Genomic DNA, 19513 nt, shown 5'->3' on the forward strand with positions numbered 1-19513 from the left:
GAGAGAGAGAGCGAGTGAGAGAGAGAGCGAGCGAGCGAGTGAGAGAGAGAGCGAGTGAGAGAGAGAGAGCGAGCGAGCGAGTGAGAGTGAGCGAGCGAGCGAGTGAGAGAGCGAGCGAGTGAGAGAGAGCGAGTGAGAGTGAGTGAGTGAGTGAGAGAGCGAGCGAGCGAGAGGAGACATCGCTTTATTACCATCGCCCATGTATCCAACCGCTCGCCCGGCACAACAACGGAACGGAAATAAATAAATTACGTGACCCGTCGCTAATCCACGCCCGGCAACATCACATTCGCATCCACAGCCCGGATGATGATGACGATGACGACGACGACGACGATGATGACGATGATGACGATGATGACGATGATGATGACGACGACGATGATGGCGATGATGACGACGACGACGATGACGACGACGATGATGACGACGATGACGACGACGATGATGATGACCAGAATAATCATCATCATCGTAAACAGTATCTTGTTATTTTACCAGGATGTAAGGCCCCGTGTAACGGAGCTGCAGTGTAGCTATTTGTTTAAGCCACACAGCCATCACAAATGATAGCTCACACAATGTGGTGGCTTGTAATCATCGTCACCATCGTCGTCATCGTCGTCGTCATCATCGTCACCATCGTCGTCGTCGTCGTCGTCATCGTCGTCATCGTCGTCATCATCGTCGCACGGAAATTCACAGCGGTAACCAAATAACTCTAAACGCGTGGTGACGTTGATTCGGAGAAAAATCCACGGGGAGAGAGAGAGAGAGAGACACGCAAGCTCCAAATATACAGCAGCAGGCGTCGTCAGGGTCGGGATCGAACCCACGGAGACCTCCTGCACACCAGGCGAGGGAGTTAACATTTTGTCACTGTGATGATGATGACGATGAGAGAGAGAGACACGCTTCTTCCACTGCTGTCAACTTCCACTGCTGTCAACTTGCACTACTGTTAACGTCTGCTGCTGCTGCTGCTGCTATTGTTAATGTCTGCTGTTCAATTATACTTTTGCTGCTGCTGCTTCTGCTGTTAACTTCTGCTGCTGCTGCTGCTGCTTCTGCTGCTGCTTCTGCTGCTGCTGCTGCTGCTTCTGCTGTTAACTTCTGCTGCTGCTGCTGCTGCTGCTTCTGCTGCTGTTAAGTCTTCTGCTGCTGAGTTATACTTCTGCTGCTGCTCTTAAAATCCTTCTGTTCCCACCACCACCACCACCGCCACCACCACCGCCACCACCGCCACCGGCCGGTGGCTATCGGCGCATCCAGAGCCAGGTGTTGATGAGCGCGAGTGCGAGCGTGGCGCCGTACAGGAGGTGGTCGCGCTGCGCTCGCTCAGCCGCCTCCGTCTCCACGCGCTGGAGCCGCCGGTTCAGCTTCGACACCTACGTGGGGTCACAGGCCGAGGTTCAGTCTCAGTGTGTGTGTCTCTGTGTGTGTCTCGGTGTGTGTCTCTGTGTGTGTCTCGGTGTGTGTGTGTCTCGGTGTGTGTGTGTGTCTCTGTGTGTGTGTGTGTCTCTGTGTGTGTGTGGGTCTCTGTGTGTGTGTGTGTCTCTGTGTGTGTGTGTCTCGGTGTGTGTGTGTCTGTGTGTGTGTGTGTCTGTGTGTGTGTGTGTCTCTGTGTGTGTGTGTGTCTCGGTGTGTGTGTGTGAGTCTCAGTGTGTGTGTGTGAGTCTCAGTGTGTGTGTGTGAGTCTCAATGTGTGTGTGTGTGAGTCTCAGTGTGTGTGTGTGTGAGTCTCAGTGTGTGTGTGTGTGAGTCTCAGTGTGTGTGTGAGTCTCAGTGTGTGTGTGTGTGAGTCTCAGTGTGTGTGTGTGTGTGAGTCTCAGTGTGTGTGTGTGTGTGAGTCTCAGTGTGTGTGTGTGTGAGTCTCAGTGTGTGTGTGTGTGAGTCTCAGTGTGTGTGTGTGTGAGTCTCAGTGTGTGTGTGTGTGAGTCTCAGTGTGTGTGTGTGTGAGTCTCAGTGTGTGTGTGTGTGAGTCTCAGTGTGTGTGTGTGTGAGTCTCAGTGTGTGTGTGTGTGTGAGTCTCAGTGTGTGTGTGAGTCTCAGTGTGTGTGTGTGAGTCTCAGTGTGTGTGTGTGGGTCTCTGTGTGTGGGTCTCTGTGTGTGGGTCTCTGTGTGTGGGTCTCTGTGTGTGGGTCTCTGTGTGTGGGTCTCTGTGTGTGGGTCTCTGTGTGTGGGTCTCTGTGTGTGGGTCTCTGTGTGTGGAGTCTGTGAGTCTATGAGTCTCTGTGGTAGTCTATGGGTCTATGTGTGTGTGGGTCTCTGTGGGAGTCTATGGGTCTCTGTGTGAGTTTGTGAGTCTCTGTGTGAGTGTGTGGGTCTGTGGGAGTCTATGGGTCTCTGTGTGGGTCTCTGTGTGGGTCTCTGTGTGTGTGGGTCTCTGTGTGAGTTTGTGGGTCTCTGTGTGTGTGGGTCTCTGTGTGTGAGTCTATGGGTCTCTGTGTGAGTCTATGGGTCGCTGTGTGAGTCTGTGGGTCTCTGTGTGTGTGTGGGTCTCTGTGTGTGGAGTCTGTGGGTCTCTGTATGAGTCTATGGGTCTCTGTGTGTGCGGAGTCTATGGGTCTCTGTGTGTCTATGGGTCTCTGTGTGTGTGTGGGTCTCTGTGTGAGTCTATGGGTCTCTGTGTGTGTGGAGTCTGTGGGTCTCTGTGTGAGTCTATGGGTCTCTGTGTGTCTATGGGTCTCTGTGTGTCTATGGGTCTCTGTGTGAGTCTATGGGTCTCTGTGTGTCTATGGGTCTCTGTGTGAGTCTATGGGTCTCTGTGTGTCTATGGGTCTCTGTGTGAGTCTATGGGTCTCTGTGTGTGTGGAGTCTGTGGGTCTCTGTGTGAGTCTATGGGTCTCTGTGTGTGTGTGGGTCTCTGTGTGAGTCTATGGGTCTCTGTGTGTGCGGAGTCTATGGGTCTCTGTGTGTCTATGGGTCTCTGTGTCTCTGTGTGTGTGAGTCTGTGGGTCTCTGTGTGAGTCTATGAGTCTCTGTGTGAGTCTATGTGTCTCTGTGTGAGTCTATGGGTCTCTGTGTGAGTCTCTGGGTCTCTGTGTGAGTCTATGGGTCTCTATGTGTGGAGTATATGGGTCTCTGTGTGTGAGTCTATGGGTCTCTGTGTGTGGAGTCTATGGGTCTCTGTGTGAGTCTGTGTCTCTGTGTGAGTCTATGTGTCTCTGTGTGAGTCTCTGGGTCTCTGTGTGAGTCTATGGGTCTCTGTGTGAGTCTATGTGTCTCTGTGTGAGTCTATGTGTCTCTGTGTGAGTCTCTGGGTCTCTGTGTGAGTCTATGGGTCTCTGTGTGAGTCTATGTGTCTCTGTGTGAGTCTATGTGTCTCTGTGTGAGTCTCTGGGTCTCTGTGTGAGTCTCTGGGTCTCTGTGCGAGTCTCTGGGTCTCTGTGCGAGTCTCTGGGTCTCTGTGCGAGTCTCTGGGTCTCTGTGCGAGTCTCTGGGTCTCTGTGCGAGTCTCTGGGTCTCTGTGCGAGTCTCTGGGTCTCTGTGCGAGTCTCTGGGTCTCTGTGCGAGTCTCTGGGTCTCTGTGTGAGTCTCTGGGTCTCTGTGCGAGTCTCTGGGTCTCTGTGTGAGTCTCTGGGTCTCTGTGTGAGTCTCTGGGTCTCTGTGTGAGTCTCTGGGTCTCTGTGTGAGTCTCTGGGTCTCTGTGTGAGTCTCTGGGTCTCTGTGTGAGTCTCTGGGTCTCTGTGTGAGTCTCTGGGTCTCTGTGTGAGTCTCTGGGTCTCTGTGCGAGTCTCTGGGTCTCTGTGTGAGTCTCTGGGTCTCTGTGTGAGTCTCTGGGTCTCTGTGCGAGTCTCTGGGTCTCTGTGCGAGTCTGTGGGTCTCTGTGTGAGTCTGTGGGTCTCTGTGTGAGTCTCTGGGTCTCTGTGCGAGTCTGTGGGTCTCTGTGTGAGTCTCTGGGTCTCTGTGTGAGTCTATGTGTCTCTGTGTGAGTCTCTGGGTCTCTGTGTGAGTCTCTGGGTCTGTGTGTGAGTCTCTGGGTCTCTGTGCGAGTCTCTGGGTCTCTGTGCGAGTCTCTGGGTCTCTGTGTGAGTCTCTGGGTCTCTGTGTGAGTCTCTGGGTCTCTGTGTGAGTCTCTGGGTCTGTGTGTGAGTCTCTGGGTCTCTGTGTGAGTCTCTGGGTCTCTGTGCGAGTCTCTGGGTCTCTGTGCGAGTCTCTGGGTCTCTGTGCGAGTCTCTGGGTCTCTGTGCGAGTCTCTGGGTCTCTGTGTGAGTCTCTGGGTCTCTGTGTGAGTCTCTGGGTCTCTGTGTGAGTCTCTGGGTCTCTGTGCGAGTCTCTGGGTCTCTGTGTGAGTCTCTGGGTCTCTGTGTGAGTCTCTGGGTCTCTGTGTGAGTCTCTGGGTCTCTGTGTGAGTCTCTGGGTCTCTGTGTGAGTCTCTGGGTCTCTGTGCGAGTCTCTGGGTCTCTGTGTGAGTCTCTGGGTCTCTGTGTGAGTCTCTGGGTCTCTGTGCGAGTCTCTGGGTCTCTGTGTGAGTCTCTGGGTCTCTGTGTGAGTCTCTGGGTCTCTGTGCGAGTCTCTGGGTCTCTGTGCGAGTCTCTGGGTCTCTGTGCGAGTCTCTGGGTCTCTGTGTGAGTCTCTGGGTCTCTGTGTGAGTCTCTGGGTCTCTGTGTGAGTCTCTGGGTCTCTGTGTGAGTCTCTGGGTCTGTGTGTGAGTCTCTGGATCTCTGTGCGAGTCTCTGGGTCTCTGTGCGAGTCTCTGGGTCTCTGTGCGAGTCTCTGGGTCTCTGTGTGAGTCTCTGGGTCTCTGTGCGAGTCTCTGGGTCTCTGTGCGAGTCTCTGGGTCTCTGTGTGAGTCTCTGGGTCTCTGTGTGAGTCTCTGGGTCTCTGTGCGAGTCTGTGGGTCTCTGTGTGAGTCTCTGGGTCTCTGTGCGAGTCTCTGGGTCTCTGTGTGAGTCTCTGAGTCTCTGTGTGAGTCTCTGGGTCTCTGTGTGAGTCTCTGGGTCTCTGTGCGAGTCTCTGGGTCTCTGTGTGTGTCTCTGGGTCTCTGTGTGAGTCTCTGGGTCTCTGTGTGAGTCTCTGGGTCTCTGTGTGAGTCTCTGGGTCTCTGTGTGAGTCTCTGGGTCTCTGTGCGAGTCTCTGGGTCTCTGTGCGAGTCTGTGGGTCTCTGTGCGAGTCTCTGGGTCTCTGTGTGAGTCTCTGGGTCTCTGTGCGAGTCTCTGGGTGTTGTGGGGTGAGGGGTTTGGGGGGGGTGCAGTGAGCGGGACCTGTCGCCGTAGCGATGAGACGTCGGCGGCTGTGACGTCGTCAAGGCAACCGGGCGTCTCCATGGTAACGCCTTCCACCACACGGCTGTTTGGAGGGTACACGCACACACAAGACGCACACACAGACGCACGCACACGCACGCACACACACACACGCACACACACAAGTAACACGCACGCAGGCACCCACACAGACACACGCACACACAGATGCACACAGACACAGACGCACGCACGCACACACACAGACGCACACACACACACAGACGCACACACAGACGCACGCACACACAGACGCACACGCACACACAGACGCACACGCACACACAGACGCACACGCACACACAGACGCACACGCACACACAGACGCACACACAGACGCACGCACACAGCGCATAAATACAACAACAGCCACCTTCCCCACCCCCGAGGCGGTGACATCACCACGGCGACTGCGCCAGGCTGGGTGCACCACGTGGCCCAGGTGCCCGTAGACCCCACGCACGGCAGGGGAGCCGGATCTGTGCCGGATCTGTGCCGGATCTGTGCCGGCCATCGATTGAACGTCACCAAGTTGGGTTGTGTGGGTCGTGAAGATGCCGTCGGCACGAGGCCTTAGACCGTTGCAGGTAACACACGGGTCAGCCGCTCGCAAGCGAATCGTCAAGAACGCCACGTTGTTTGAATGCGAGCCGAGAAGGGTCACCACGTATAGACACGTCAATGGCGATTACCGTTGAAGAGGCAATAATAACGCGTTGGACGGGAGGTACGGGAACAATGGAGCTTGCGCGACGCGCATCGATTAGCATGCAAAGTAAACTATCTGGTTCCTTCGGTAAAGGTTTTAAAGAAAACAAATCACGGCTGGCATTTCGGGCGCGACACGCAAGCGTGCATGTGTTGCGCTCGAAACGTCATGAATTAATTTGTTTTGTTAGTGGCCTAAAATACAATGTTTCGCTCCGGATGATCGCTGAAAAGTATGCAAAGTATGACCTGTGTTTTGATTTAGTGCGCTGATCTTAAAGGTGCATTGAAAAATGTTGACACTCCGACTGATGCTCCAGCTGCTGTTGTGGAGTGACTCATGCAGCCAGCTATGGCTGCATGAGTTTTGGTGGTACATGTTGTTTATGTCGTTTATTGTGAAAATTCGGTCTCAGTTCCTATGATCACTGGCACATTGCTTTCATGGCTTTATTTTGGTGATTTCGAAAAGTGTATTGGTTTGGCCATGTTTGTGTTGTTGTAGTACAGAGTTAGACTGATGGCCTTAATCTAAGTTGTCTTGTGGTTGTTGTTGTTGTTGTTTGACTTGCATCCCACTGGGATTTTTGCACAGTGCTGGTGTACGGTGCTTTTTCTGCAATATTTTGCTGTCTTTTTTTGGATTTTCTGTTTGCACTTAGTCACATAATCACTTTAAGATGTTTTCTTGTTCATGTTTTTGGTGGTGGTGGTGGCGGCGGTGGTGGCGACATTGGTGGCGGCGGTGGTGGTGGCGGAGGCGGTGGTGGCGACATTGGTGGCGGCGGTGGTGGTGGCGTTGGCGGTGGTGGCGGCGTTTGGTGGTGGCGGCGTTTGGTGGTGGTGGCGGTGACGGTGGTGGTGGCGGTGGCGGCGGCGGTGGTGGTGGTGGCGGTGGTGGTGTTGGTGGCGGTGTTGGCGGTGGTGGTGGTGGTCCCCCGACCTGCACTCACCTGGGGCTAGACTCACACTGGGCCCTGGGCGCCAACAATTCCCTGCGGCCGAGGGATCTGGACAAAGAGGCAAAAGAGACCCAGGTGGACGCGCACGCGCATCAGGCTAAGGGTCGGCGCGGTGAGCAGCGTGTGTGTGTGTGTGTCTCTGCCTTGCCGTGGTTTCGGAATCAACTTGACGTGAGTGAATGGCAGAGTAGGGAGCGGGCACAGGTGGTGCATTGGCCGGTCATCTCAGTGAGTCGACCCCATGGCACCTGCTGGGTCTGTCCCCGTGACCTCCTGCACCTAGCCTGGCACTCAACCCAAGGCACCTGCTGGGTCTGTCCCCGTGATCTCCTGCACCTAGCCTGGCACAGCAGTCAACCCAAGGCACCTGCTGAGTCTGTCCCGTGACCTGCACCTAGCCTGGCACAGCAGTCAACCCGTGGCACCTGCTGGGTCTGTCCCCGTGACCTCCTGCACCTAGCCTGGCACAGCAGTCAACCCAAGGCACCTGCTGGGTCTGTCCCGTGACCTCCTGCACCTAGCCTGGCACAGCAGGCAACCCAAGGCACCTGCTGGGTCTGTCCCCGTGACCTCCTGTCAGCGAGCCTTTGCCACACTTCACGTGGATGAGTACATGGGTGAGTGAGTGGATGAATGAATGGGTGAGTGCGTGAGTGGATGAGTGAGTGAGTGAACGGATGGGCGGGTGAGCGAGCCGATGAGTGAGCGGGTGCGTGAGCGGGTGAGCCAATGAGTGAACGGGTGAATGGGTGGGTCAGCTGATGAGTGAGGTGGTGAGCTGTTGAGCGGGTGGGTGAGCCGGCGAGTGGGCGGGTGAGCTGGTGAGTGAGCTGGTGAGTGAGCTGGTGAGTGAGCTGGTGAGTGAGCTGGTGGGTAAGCTGGCGAGCGAGCCGGTGAGTGAGCCGGTGAGCCGGTGAGCCGGTGAGCGTGCTCACCGCCGGTCGGCCCCGTCTCCCCACAGCTCCTGGAGTTGCACGGCCGCCCTGCCCAACGCCTCCCTCAGCAGCGCCAGCGCTGCCCCTCCCATCGTCAGGGGGCCCCCCCCCTCGCCCCCCCCCACCACCAGCCCCCCCCCGCCCACCGCCTCCTCCTCCGCCTCCTCGCTCCGGACCCGGCCCCCCCCACCGCCACCGCCCGGCCCCCCCCCCCGCCGAGTAGGGGGGGGGCCGGGAGCCACCCCCCCCCGCCGCTGATGACCTCACCACCACCGCCACCGCTGCTGCTGCGTCGCGGGCGGCACGGACGTTGATGGCAGACGTCCTGGGCGGGAGAGTGGCGGTGGGGAGAGTGGTGGTGGGGAGAGTGGCGGTGGTGGGGAGAGTGGCGGTGGGGAGAGTGGCGGTGGGGAGAGTGGCGGTGGTGGGGAGAGTGGCGGTGGTGGGGAGAGTGGCGGTGGTGGGGAGAGTGGCGGTGGTGGGGAGAGTGGCGGTGGTGGGGAGAGTGGCGGTGGTGGGGAGAGTGGCGGTGGTGGGGAGAGTGGCGGTGGTGGGGAGAGTGGCGGTGGTGGGGAGAGTGGCGGTGGTGGGGAGAGTGGCGGTGGTGGGGAGAGTGGCGGTGGCGGGGAGAGTGGCGGTGGCGGGGAGAGTGGCGGTGGCGGGGAGAGTGGCGGTGGCGGGGAGAGTGGCGGTGGCGGGGAGAGTGGCGGTGGCGGGGAGAGTGGCGGTGGCGGGGAGAGTGGCGGTGGCGGGGAGAGTGGCGGTGGCGGGGAGAGTGGCGGTGGCGGGGAGAGTGGCGGTGGCGGGGAGAGTGGCGGTGGCGGGGAGAGTGGCGGTGGCGGGGAGAGTGGCGGTGGCGGGGAGAGTGGCGGTGGCGGGGAGAGTGGCGGTGGCGGGGAGAGTGGCGGTGGCGGGGAGAGTGGCGGTGGCGGGGAGAGTGGCGGTGGCGGGGAGAGTGGCGGTGGCGGGGAGAGTGGCGGTGGCGGGGAGAGTGGCGGTGGTGGGGAGAGTGGCGGTGGTGGGGAGAGTGGCGGTGGTGGGGAGAGTGGCGGTGGTGGGGAGAGTGGCGGTGGTGGGGAGAGTGGCGGTGGTGGGGAGAGTGGCGGTGGTGGGGAGAGTGGCGGTGGTGGGGAGAGTGGCGGTGGGGAGAGTGGCGGTGGGGAGAGTTGGCGGTGGTGGAATGAGTTGACAGACAGAGTGTGCGACAAACGGATTATAACACCACAAAGAGAAAGGTCCCCCGTGTAGCCTGTAACAGGCTGCTGGGGCAAGTGCTGCTAGTAGCGAGTAGCAGCACCTATAAAGGTAGACACAGACAAAGATCCCCCGTGTAGCATCTAACAGACTGTAGGGGCAAGTGCTGTTAGCAAGTAGCAGCACCTATGAAGGCTACCGGCACTGTGGCACACGAGGGGGTGGGTGGCCAGCACCACGCCCGGCCGCCTTTGTCTCCCCAGTGGCGATGTTTACGCACAGCACCAGGTAACTCATTTGAGGCCGAGTCGACCTAGGGGATGCCCAGGACCGATTCAGATGAATCGTCACTGGGTGTTGGTGGCCGTGAGCGGGAATCGAACTCGGGTCGCCGGGTTCGTCATTTCATCGCAATGATATTAAATAAATAAGAATGTGGCGAGTAGCGAGTGGCGAGTGAGTGGTGAGTAGAGTGGTGAGTGGTGAGTAGAGTGGTGAGTGGTGAGTAGAGTGGTGAGTGGTGAGTGGTGAGTAGAGTGGTGAGTGGTGAGTAGAGTGGTGAGTGGTGAGTAGCGAGTGGTGAGTGGTGAGTGAGTGGTGAGTGGTGAGTAGAGTGGTGAGTGGTGAGTAGCGAGTGGTGAGTGAGTAGTGAGTAGTAAGTGAGTAGCGAGTGGTGAGTAGAGTGGTGAGTGGTGAGTAGAGTGGTGAGTAGCGAGTGGTGAGTGAGTGGTGAGTGGTGAGTAGAGTGGTGAGTAGCGAGTGGTGAGTGAGTGGTGAGTAGTAAGTGAGTAGCGAGTGGTGAGTGGTGAGTAGAGTGGTGAGTGGTGAGCGGTGAGTGAGTGGTGAGTGGTGAGTAGAGTGGTGAGTGGTGAGTGGTGAGTGAGTGGTGAGTGGTGAGTAGAGTGGTGAGTGGTGAGCGGTGAGTGAGTGGTGAGTGGTGAGTAGAGTGGTGAGTGGTGAGTGGTGAGTGAGTGGTGAGTGGTGAGTAGAGTGGTGAGTGGTGAGCGGTGAGTGAGTGGTGAGTGGTGAGTAGAGTGGTGAGTGGTGAGCGGTGAGTGAGTGGTGAGTGGTGAGTAGAGTGGTGAGTGGTGAGTGGTGAGTGAGTGGTGAGTGGTGAGTAGAGTGGTGAGTGGTGAGCGGTGAGTGAGTGGTGAGTGGTGAGTAGAGTGGTGAGTGGTGAGCGGTGAGTGAGTGGTGAGTGGTGAGTAGAGTGGTGAGTGGTGAGTGGTGAGTGAGTGGTGAGTGGTGAGTAGAGTGGTGAGTGGTGAGCGGTGAGTGAGTGGTGAGTGGTGAGTAGAGTGGTGAGTGGTGAGCGGTGAGTGAGTGGTGAGTGGTGAGTAGAGTGGTGAGTGGTGAGTGGTGAGTAAAGTGGTGAGTGGTGAGTAGAGTGGTGAGTGGTGAGCGGTGAGTGAGTGGTGAGTGGTGAGTAGAGTGGTGAGTGGTGAGCGGTGAGTGAGTGGTGAGTGGTGAGTGAGTGGTGAGTGGTGAGCGGTGAGTGAGTGGTGAGTGGTGAGTAGAGTGGTGAGTGGTGAGCGGTGAGTGAGTGGTGAGTGGTGAGTAGAGTGGTGAGTGGTGAGTAGAGTGGTGAGTGGTGAGTAGAGTGGTGAGTGGTGAGCGGTGAGTGAGTGGTGAGTGGTGAGTAGAGTGGTGAGTGGTGAGCGGTGAGTGAGTGGTGAGTGGTGAGTAGAGTGGTGAGTGGTGAGTAGAGTGGTGAGTGGTGAGCGGTGAGTGAGTGGTGAGTGGTGAGTAGAGTGGTGAGTGGTGAGCGGTGAGTGAGTGTTGAGTGGTGAGTGAGTGGTGAGTGGTGAGCGGTGAGTGAGTGGTGAGCGGTGAGTGAGTGGTGAGCGGTGAGTGAGTGGTGAGTGGTGAGTGAGTAGCGAGTGGTGAGCGGTGAGTGAGTGGTGAGTGGTGAGGCTCACGGGCTGTTGCTGCTGTTGCGAGCTCCGGGCTGGGCAGCGTTTGCCTCCCCGGGCCCCCTCTCTCTCCCGGTCGGCACAACCTGAACAACAGCAACAACAACAACAACCATGACTGGAAGATTCGGGAATTAAAATTAACCTTCTTGTCATCGTACCTGCTGCTGCTGCTGTAGATGCAGAGACAACAACAACAACTACGACGACTACAACAACAACTACAACAACAACAACAAAACTACAACAACAACTACGACGTCACGTTCTCAGGTGGTGCAAGCCCAGATAACAACCACGTCAGGAGTAGTGTAGTAGTAGTGGTGTAGTAGTAGTGTAGTAGTAGTGGTAGTGTGTGTAGTAGTAGTAGTGTAATAGTAGTAGTAGTAGTGGTGTAGTAGTAGTGTAGTAGTAGTGGTAGTGTGTGTAGTAGTAGTAGTGTAATAGTAGTGTAGTAGTAGTGTAGTGGTAGTAGTGTAGTAGTAGTGTAGTAGTAGTGTAGTAGTAGTGTAGTAGTAGTGTAGTAGTAGTGTAGTAGTAGTAGTGTAGTAGTAGTGTAGTAGTAGTGTAGTAGTAGTGTAGTAGTAGTAGTGTAGTAGTAGTAGTAGTGTAGTAGTAGTGTAGTAGTAGTGTAGTAGTAGTAGTGTGTTGTAGTAGTGTAGTAGTAGTGTAGTAGTAGTGTAGTAGTAGTGTAGTAGTAGTAGTGTAGTAGTAGTAGTAGTGTAGTAGTAGTGTAGTAGTAGTGTAGTAGTTAGTGTTGTAGTAGTAGTGTAGTAGTAGTAGTAGTGTAGTAGTAGTGTAGTAGTAGTGTAGAGTAGTAGTAGTGTTGTAGTAGTAGTAGTGTAGTAGTAGTAGTGTAGTAGTAGTAGTGTTGTAGTAGTAGTAGTGTAGTAGTAGTAGTGTTGTAGTAGTAGTAGTGTAGTAGTAGTGTAGTAGTAGTAGTGTAGTAGTAGTGTAGTAGTAGTGTAGTAGTAGTAGTGTAGTAGTAGTAGTGTAGTAGTGTAGTAGTAGTGTAGTAGTAGTGTAGTAGTAGTGTAGTAGTAGTGTAGTAGTAGTGTAGTAGTAGTGTAGTAGTAGTAGTAGTGGTGTAGTAGTAGTAGTAGTGTAGTAGTAGTGTAGTAGTAGTGTAGTAGTAGTGTAGTAGTAGTGTAGTAGTAGTGTAGTAGTAGTAGTGTAGAGTAGTAGTAGTGTTGTAGTAGTAGTAGTGTAGTAGTAGTAGTGTAGTAGTAGTAGTGTTGTAGTAGTAGTGTAGTAGTAGTAGTGTTGTAGTAGTAGTAGTGTAGTAGTAGTAGTGTTGTAGTAGTAGTAGTGTAGTAGTAGTAGTGTAGTAGTAGTAGTGTAGTAGTAGTGTAGTAGTAGTAGTGTAGTAGTAGTAGTAGTGTAGTAGTGTAGTAGTAGTGTAGTAGTAGTGTAGTAGTAGTAGTAGTGGTGTAGTAGTAGTAGTGTAGTAGTAGTAGTGTAGTAGTAGTGTAGTAGTAGTGTAGTAGTAGTAGTGTAGTAGTAGTAGTAGTGTAGTAGTAGTAGTGTAGTAGTAGTAGTGTAGTAGTAGTAGTAGTGTAGTAGTAGTGTAGTAGTAGTAGTGTAGTAGTAGTGTAGTAGTAGTAGTGTAGTAGTGTAGTAGTAGTGTAGTAGTAGTGTAGTAGTAGTGTAGTAGTAGTGTAGTAGTAGTGTAGTAGTAGTGTAGTAGTAGTGTAGCAGTAGTAGTGTAGTAGTGTAGTAGTAGTGTAGTAGTAGTGTAGTAGTAGTGTAGTAGTAGTGTAGTAGTAGTAGTGTAGTAGTAGTGTAGTAGTGTAGTGTAGTAGTAGTGTAGTAGTAGTAGTGTAGTAGTGTAGTGTAGTAGTAGTGTAGTAGTAGTGTAGTCGTAGTAGTGTAGTCGTAGTAGTGTAGTAGTAGTAGTAGTGTAGTAGTAGTAGTAGTGTGGTAGTAGTGTAGTAGTAGTGTAGTAGTAGTGTAGTAGTAGTAGTAGTGTAGTAGTAGTGTAGTAGTAGTGTAGTCGTAGTAGTGTAGTCGTAGTAGTGTAGTAGTAGTAGTAGTGTAGTAGTAGTGTAGTAGTGTAGTAGTAGTGTAGTAGTAGTGTAGTAGTAGTAATGTATCTTCTTGGTTCTTTCGGTAAAGTCACGTAGAAGGGGAATAATAAAATAATTAAATAAAACATTATTAAATAATTTTCCCGACGTTTCGGCCACAACGCAAGCAGCCGTCCTCAGGTGAAGAACAGGTCTGTCGGGAAGACAGCGTCTGAATGAAACACCCCAGGCTTGGAGCGTATATTTGAGCTGGGTTGGAGGGGGAAGAGCGCCTTGACAAAATAATTTGCATATCAAGAGGAGTTTTGCATATATATGGGAAATGCAGATATGGGATTAGTACTACTTGTGAAATGCGTAGGAGGTGGGCGGGGGGTTTCAAACTCATATTATGCCCGTGCATTATGCAGGATTAGCAGCATCAAAGGGAGGGGATAGGGGTAGCACTAATAAAGGGAAGGAATGTTAATAGTATGTAGCTGCAGTAACTAAACCACCACGTAAAAAACTACAGTATAAAATTACATAGTATCATCAGTATACTAAATATACTCTCCAATAAGCTGAGCTACTAACAGTAAGTAATACATTACAATTCTACGTCGCAAAAAATATAATATGCTTCCAGCTAAACTTTTTTCTCTTACAGCACACGAGTCTACACCGTACTATATACTGCCATAGACAAACCCAACATTCAATTATATACTGTATTACTATACAGTATATAATAGATGACAAAAGTGTCATCTACGTACCTCTTCCATAAGGTCGGGCGTAGAGTGGCAGTCTGGATGGCGTCTACAAACTAAGTTGCCTCTGTGGTAGCAGTTACATTGGAGAAACCAAACGACATGTCTCAGACCGCATCTATGAACACAAAGCAGACCTGAAACACGGTAGGACAAACACCTCAGCCGTGGCAGATCACTGTTACAACTCAGTGGGCTCACATGACATTGACTTCTCCAAGACAGAGGTTCTCTGCAAGCCATCTGGCTACCGTGAGAGATTCGTTCATGAGGCGATCCACATATACAAACACAGAGACAATTTCTACCGAGAAGATGGATTCTGGCTCAGCAATCATTGGAAGGACGTAATCAACCACTTCGGATCTTAACTGATTGTCGTTCACGTACACGGTGACTTTCAGACCGCAGTCCACTCACTGGCATTGACTGTGTATCTTGTGTTCTCCGCAGGGAATGGATTCTTTGCTCCGCTGCAAGTCACCTTTCACCACTCTCCCATTGACATATTTCGTTGCTTCCTCTTAGTATCTTTCACGCAACGGTCAATGGTATAGTGCAGGGGTCGGCAACCTACGGCTCCGGAGCCGCATGCGGCTCTTTACCGGCTGCTTCTTGACGATATGTACGTATGTACAGTATGTACAGTATGTACTCAGATGCATTGCGGCTCTTGAAATACTGAATTTTGTACCGAATTGGAAAGAAATGGCTCTTCTTGTTATTTTGGTTGCCGACCCCTGGTATAGTGTATAGCAGATTGTATAATAATAAATAGTATGAAATTGTAATGTTTAATACAATGTATAAGGTAATATATAGTATCGTAATTGTATAGTGAATATACAGCAGTGTGGTATACTGTAGGGTGGGTAGAATAATACATAGTGTAATATTACAATGTATAGTCGAAGGTATAGGGTGGTGTATAGTAATACAGTATATCATTGAATGTTGGGTTTGTCTATGGCAGTATATAGTACGGTGTAGACTCGTGTGATGTAAGAGAAAAAAGTTTAGCTGGAAGCATATTAGATTTTTTGCGACGTAGAATTGTAATGTATGACTTACTGTTAGTAGCTCAGCTTATTGGAGTGTATATTGATGATACTATGTAATTTTATACTTTAGTTTTTTACGTGGTGGTTTAGTTACTGCAGCTACATACTATTAACACTCCTTCCCTTTATTAATTCTACCCCTATCCCCTCCCTTTGATGCTGCTAATCCTGCATAATGCACGGGCATAATATGACTTTGAAACCCCCCGCCCACCTCCTACGCATTTCACAAGTAGTACTAATCCCATACCTGCATTTCCCATAAATATGCTAAATTCCTCTTGATATGCAAATTATTTTGTCAAGGCGCTCTTCCCCCTCCAACCCAGCTGAAATATACGCTCCAAGTCTGGGGTGTTTCATTCAGACGCTGTCTTCCCGACAGACCTGTTCTTCACCTGAGGACGGCTGCTTGCATTGTGGCCGAAACGTCGTGAGAATTATTTTATTATGTTTTATTTTTATTATTTTATTATTTCCCTTCTACGTGACTTTACCGAAAGAACCAAGAAGATGAATCCCTGCCGTCACGAAAGCTTTAAATCGAAATTTAGTAGTAGTGTAGTAGTAGTGCAGTAGTAGTGCAGTAGTAGTGTAGTAGTAGTGTAGTAGTAGTGTAGTAGTAGTGCAGTAGTAGTGTAGTAGTAGTGCAGTAGTAGTGCAGTAGTAGTGCAGTAGTAGTGTAGTAGTGTAGTAGTAGTGTAGTAGTAGTAGTGTAGTAGTAGTGCAGTAGTAGTGTAGTAGTAGTGTAGTAGTAGTGCAGTAGTAGTGTAGTAGTAGTGCAGTAGTAGTGCAGTAGTAGTGTAGTAGTAGTGTAGTAGTAGTGCAGTAGTAGTGTAGTAGTAGTGCAGTAGTAGTGCAGTAGTAGTGCAGTAGTAGTGCAGTAGTAGTGCAGTAGTAGTGCAGTAGTAGTGTAGTAGTGTAGTGTAGTAGTAGTGTAGTAGTAGTGCAGTAGTAGTGCAGTAGTAGTGTAGTAGTAGTGTAGTAGTAGTGTAGTAGTAGTGTAGTAGTAGTGTAGTAGTAGTGTAGTAGTAGTGTAGTAGTAGTGCAGTAGTAGTGCAGTAGTAGTGTAGTAGTAGTGTAGTAGTAGTAGTGTAGTAGTGTAGTAGTAGTGTAGTAGTAGTAGTGTAGTAGTAGTGCAGTAGTAGTGCAGTAGTAGTGTAGTAGTAGTGTAGTAGTAGTAGTGTAGTAGTGCAGTAGTAGTGTAGTAGTAGTGTAGTAGTAGTGTAGTAGTAGTGTAGTAGTAGTGTAGTAGTAGTGCAGTAGTAGTGCAGTAGTAGTGCAGTAGTAGTGCAGTAGTAGTGTAGTAGTAGTGCAGTAGTAGTGCAGTAGTAGTGCAGTAGTAGTGTAAGTAGTAGTGCAGTAGTAGTGCAGTAGTAGTGTAGTAGTAGTGCAGTAGTAGTGTAGTAGTAGTGTAGTAGTAGTGTAGTAGTAGTGCAGTAGTAGTGCAGTAGTAGTGTAGTAGTAGTGTAGTAGTAGTGCAGTAGTAGTGCAGTAGTAGTAGTAGTAGTAGTAGTAGTAGTGTAGTAGTAGTGTAGTAGTAGTGTAGTAGTAGTGTAGTAGTAGTGCAGTAGTAGTGCAGTAGTAGTGCAGTAGTAGTGTAGTAGTAGTGTAGTAGTAGTGTAGTAGTAGTGCAGTAGTAGTGCAGTAGTAGTGCAGTAGTAGTGCAGTAGTAGTGCAGTAGTAGTGTAGTAGTAGTGTAGTAGTAGTGTAGTAGTAGTGTAGTAGTAGTGTAGTAGTAGTGCAGTAGTAGTGCAGTAGTAGTGTAGTAGTAGTGTAGTAGTAGTAGTGTAGTAGTAGTGTAGTAGTAGTGTAGTAGTAGTAGTGTAGTAGTAGTGCAGTAGTAGTGTAGTAGTAGTGTAGTAGTAGTAGTGTAGTAGTAGTGTAGTAGTAGTGCAGTAGTAGTGCAGTAGTAGTGCAGTAGTAGTGTAGTAGTAGTGTAGTAGTAGTGTAGTAGTAGTGCAGTAGTAGTGTAGTAGTAGTGTAGTAGTAGTGTAGTAGTAGTGTAGTAGTAGTGTAGTAGTAGTGCAGTAGTAGTGCAGTAGTAGTGTAGTAGTAGTGTAGTAGTAGTGTAGTAGTAGTGTAGTAGTAGTGTAATAGTAGTGTAGTAGTAGTGCAGTAGTAGTAGTAGTAGTGTAGTAGTAGTAGTGTAGTAGTAGTGTAGTAGTAGTGTAGTAGTAGTGCAGTAGTAGTGTAGTAGTAGTGTAGTAGTAGTGTAGTAGTAGTGTAGTAGTAGTGTAGTAGTAGTGTAGTAGTAGTGCAGTAGTAGTGTAGTAGTAGTGTAGTAGTAGTGTAGTAGTAGTGTAGTAGTAGTGTAGTAGTAGTGCAGTAGTAGTGTAGTAGTAGTGTAGTAGTAGTGTAGTAGTAGTGCAGTAGTAGTAGTGCAGTAGTAGTAGTGTAGTAGTAGTGCAGTAGTAGTGCAGTAGTAGTGTAGTAGTAGTGTAGTAGTAGTAGTGTAGTAGTGCAGTAGTAGTGTAGTAGTAGTGTAGTAGTAGTGTAGTAGTAGTGTAGTAGTAGTGTAGTAGTAGTGCAGTAGTAGTGTAGTAGTAGTGTAGTAGTAGTGTAGTAGTAGTGTAGTAGTAGTGTAGTAGTAGTGCAGTAGTAGTGTAGTAGTAGTGTAGTAGTAGTAGTGTAGTAGTAGTAGTGTAGTAGTAGTGTAGTAGTAGTAGTGTAGTAGTAGTGTAGTAGTAGTGTAGTAGTAGTGTAGTAGTAGTAGTGTAGTAGTAGTGTAGTAGTAGTGTAGTAGTGTAGTGTAGTAGTAGTGTAGTAGTAGTGTAGTAGTAGTGCAGTAGTAGTGTAGTAGTAGTGTAGTAGTAGTGTAGTAGTAGTGTAGTAGTAGTGCAGTAGTAGTGCAGTAGTAGTGTAGTAGTAGTGTAGTAGTAGTAGTGTAGTAGTAGTGCAGTAGTAGTGCAGTAGTAGTGCAGTAGTAGTGCAGTAGTAGTGTAGTAGTAGTGTAGTAGTAGTAGTGTAGTAGTAGTGCAGTAGTAGTAGTGTAGTAGTAGTGTAGTAGTAGTGTAGTAGTAGTGCAGTAGTAGTGTAGTAGTGTAGTGTAGTAGTAGTGTAGTAGTAGTGTAGTAGTAGTAGTGTAGTAGTAGTGCAGTAGTAGTGTAGTAGTAGTGCAGTAGTAGTGTAGTAGTAGTGCAGTAGTAGTGTAGTAGTAGTGTAGTAGTAGTGTAGTAGTAGTAGTGTAGTAGTAGTGCAGTAGTAGTGTAGTAGTAGTGCAGTAGTAGTGTAGTAGTAGTGTAGTAGTAGTGTAGTAGTAGTGTAGTAGTAGTGTAGTAGTAGTGCAGTAGTAGTGTAGTAGTAGTAGTAGTGTAGTAGTAGTAGTGTAGTAGTAGTGCAGTAGTAGTGTAGTAGTAGTGTAGTAGTAGTGTAGTAGTAGTGCAGTAGTAGTGTAGTAGTAGTGTAGTAGTAGTGCAGTAGTAGTGTAGTAGTAGTGTAGTAGTAGTGCAGTAGTAGTGCAGTAGTAGTAGTGTAGTAGTAGTGTAGTAGTAGTGCAGTAGTAGTGTAGTAGTAGTGTAGTAGTAGTGCAGTAGTAGTGCAGTAGTAGTGCAGTAGTAGTGCAGTAGTAGTGCAGTAGTAGTGTAGTAGTAGTGTAGTAGTAGTAGTGTAGTAGTAGTGTAGTAGTAGTGTAGTAGTAGTGTAGTAGTAGTGTAGTAGTAGTGTAGTAGTAGTGTAGTAGTAGTGTAGTAGTAGTAGTGTAGTAGTAGTGTAGTAGTAGTGTAGTAGTAGTGTAGTAGTAGTAGTGTAGTAGTAGTAGTGTAGTAGTAGTGTAGTAGTAGTGTAGTAGTAGTAGTAGTGTAGTAGTAGTGTAGTAGTAGTGTAGTAGTAGTGTAGTAGTAGTGTAGTAGTAGTGCAGTAGTAGTAGTGCAGTAGTAGTGCAGTAGTAGTGCAGTAGTAGTGCAGTAGTAGTGTAGTAGTAGTGTAGTAGTAGTGCAGTAGTAGTGCAGTAGTAGTGTAGTAGTAGTGTAGTAGTAGTGTAGTAGTAGTGCAGTAGTAGTGCAGTAGTAGTGCAGTAGTAGTAGTGTAGTAGTAGTGCAGTAGTAGTGTAGTAGTAGTAGTGTAGTAGTAGTGTAGTAGTAGTGTAGTAGTAGTAGTGTAGTAGTAGTGCAGTAGTAGTGCAGTAGTAGTGCAGTAGTAGTGCAGTAGTAGTAGTGTAGTAGTAGTGTAGTAGTAGTGCAGTAGTAGTGCAGTAGTAGTGCAGTAGTAGTAGTGCAGTAGTAGTGCAGTAGTAGTGCAGTAGTAGTGCAGTAGTAGTAGTGTAGTTGTCGTGTAGATCGCGTGCACGCTCACCGTTGCGTGCGTGCGCGTGGTCCTGGGCGGGTCCTCGCCCCTCCCCTCGCCCCTCCCCTCGCCCCTCCCCCAGTCCCTCCACCTCCCCCCATCCTCACCGCCCCCCTCTGCGTGGCCCAGCTGGAGGTAGTCGAGGGGGTGGTCGCTGAGCGTGAGGACGTGTGGGGGGGTGCGCAGGCACACGGGGGACTGGGGGGCGCCCCCCGCTCCGGGCTCGCCACCCCGAGGGCCCCCCACCCCCTCCATTCCCTCCGCTGCGCACACACGGACATGGACACACGGACATGGACACACACACACACACAGACACGCACACAGACACGCGCACGCACACACACGTGCACACGGACACACACACACGGACACGCGCACACACACACATGTGCACACGGACACACACACACGGACACGTGCACACA

The 19513-nt window shown here is 50.4% G+C and overlaps 1 protein-coding gene and 1 long non-coding RNA gene across 3 annotated transcripts; both read right to left on the bottom strand.

The window, feature by feature from the left end:
• Positions 1-167: 167 nt before the first annotated feature.
• Positions 168-7970, bottom strand: LOC144952461 (mitochondrial fission factor-like). Of its 2 annotated transcripts, XM_078882867.1 has the most exons (4): positions 7855-7970; positions 6911-6967; positions 5208-5292; positions 168-1388 (listed from the first exon to the last, which is right to left on the bottom strand). In XM_078882867.1, exons 1-4 carry the CDS (start codon positions 7944-7946, stop codon positions 1257-1259), a joined length of 366 nt encoding a protein of 121 aa, XP_078738993.1. In that variant the 5' UTR covers positions 7947-7970; the 3' UTR covers positions 168-1256. The 2 variants fall into 2 exon arrangements, with proteins under 2 accessions (XP_078738993.1, XP_078738994.1); XM_078882868.1 differs by lacking the exon at positions 6911-6967.
• Positions 7971-8095: 125 nt separating this feature from the next.
• Positions 8096-19157, bottom strand: LOC144952335 (uncharacterized). The gene is made up of 3 exons (XR_013640604.1): positions 19095-19157; positions 10968-11047; positions 8096-8179 (listed from the first exon to the last, which is right to left on the bottom strand). It is a non-coding gene; the product is annotated as an uncharacterized LOC144952335 (long non-coding RNA).
• Between the last annotated feature and the right edge of the window lie 356 nt (positions 19158-19513).

This window comes from Lampetra fluviatilis, chromosome 67 (assembly GCF_964198595.1).
Source record: "Lampetra fluviatilis chromosome 67, kcLamFluv1.1, whole genome shotgun sequence".
NCBI classification, from domain to species: Eukaryota; Metazoa; Chordata; class Hyperoartia; order Petromyzontiformes; family Petromyzontidae; genus Lampetra; species Lampetra fluviatilis.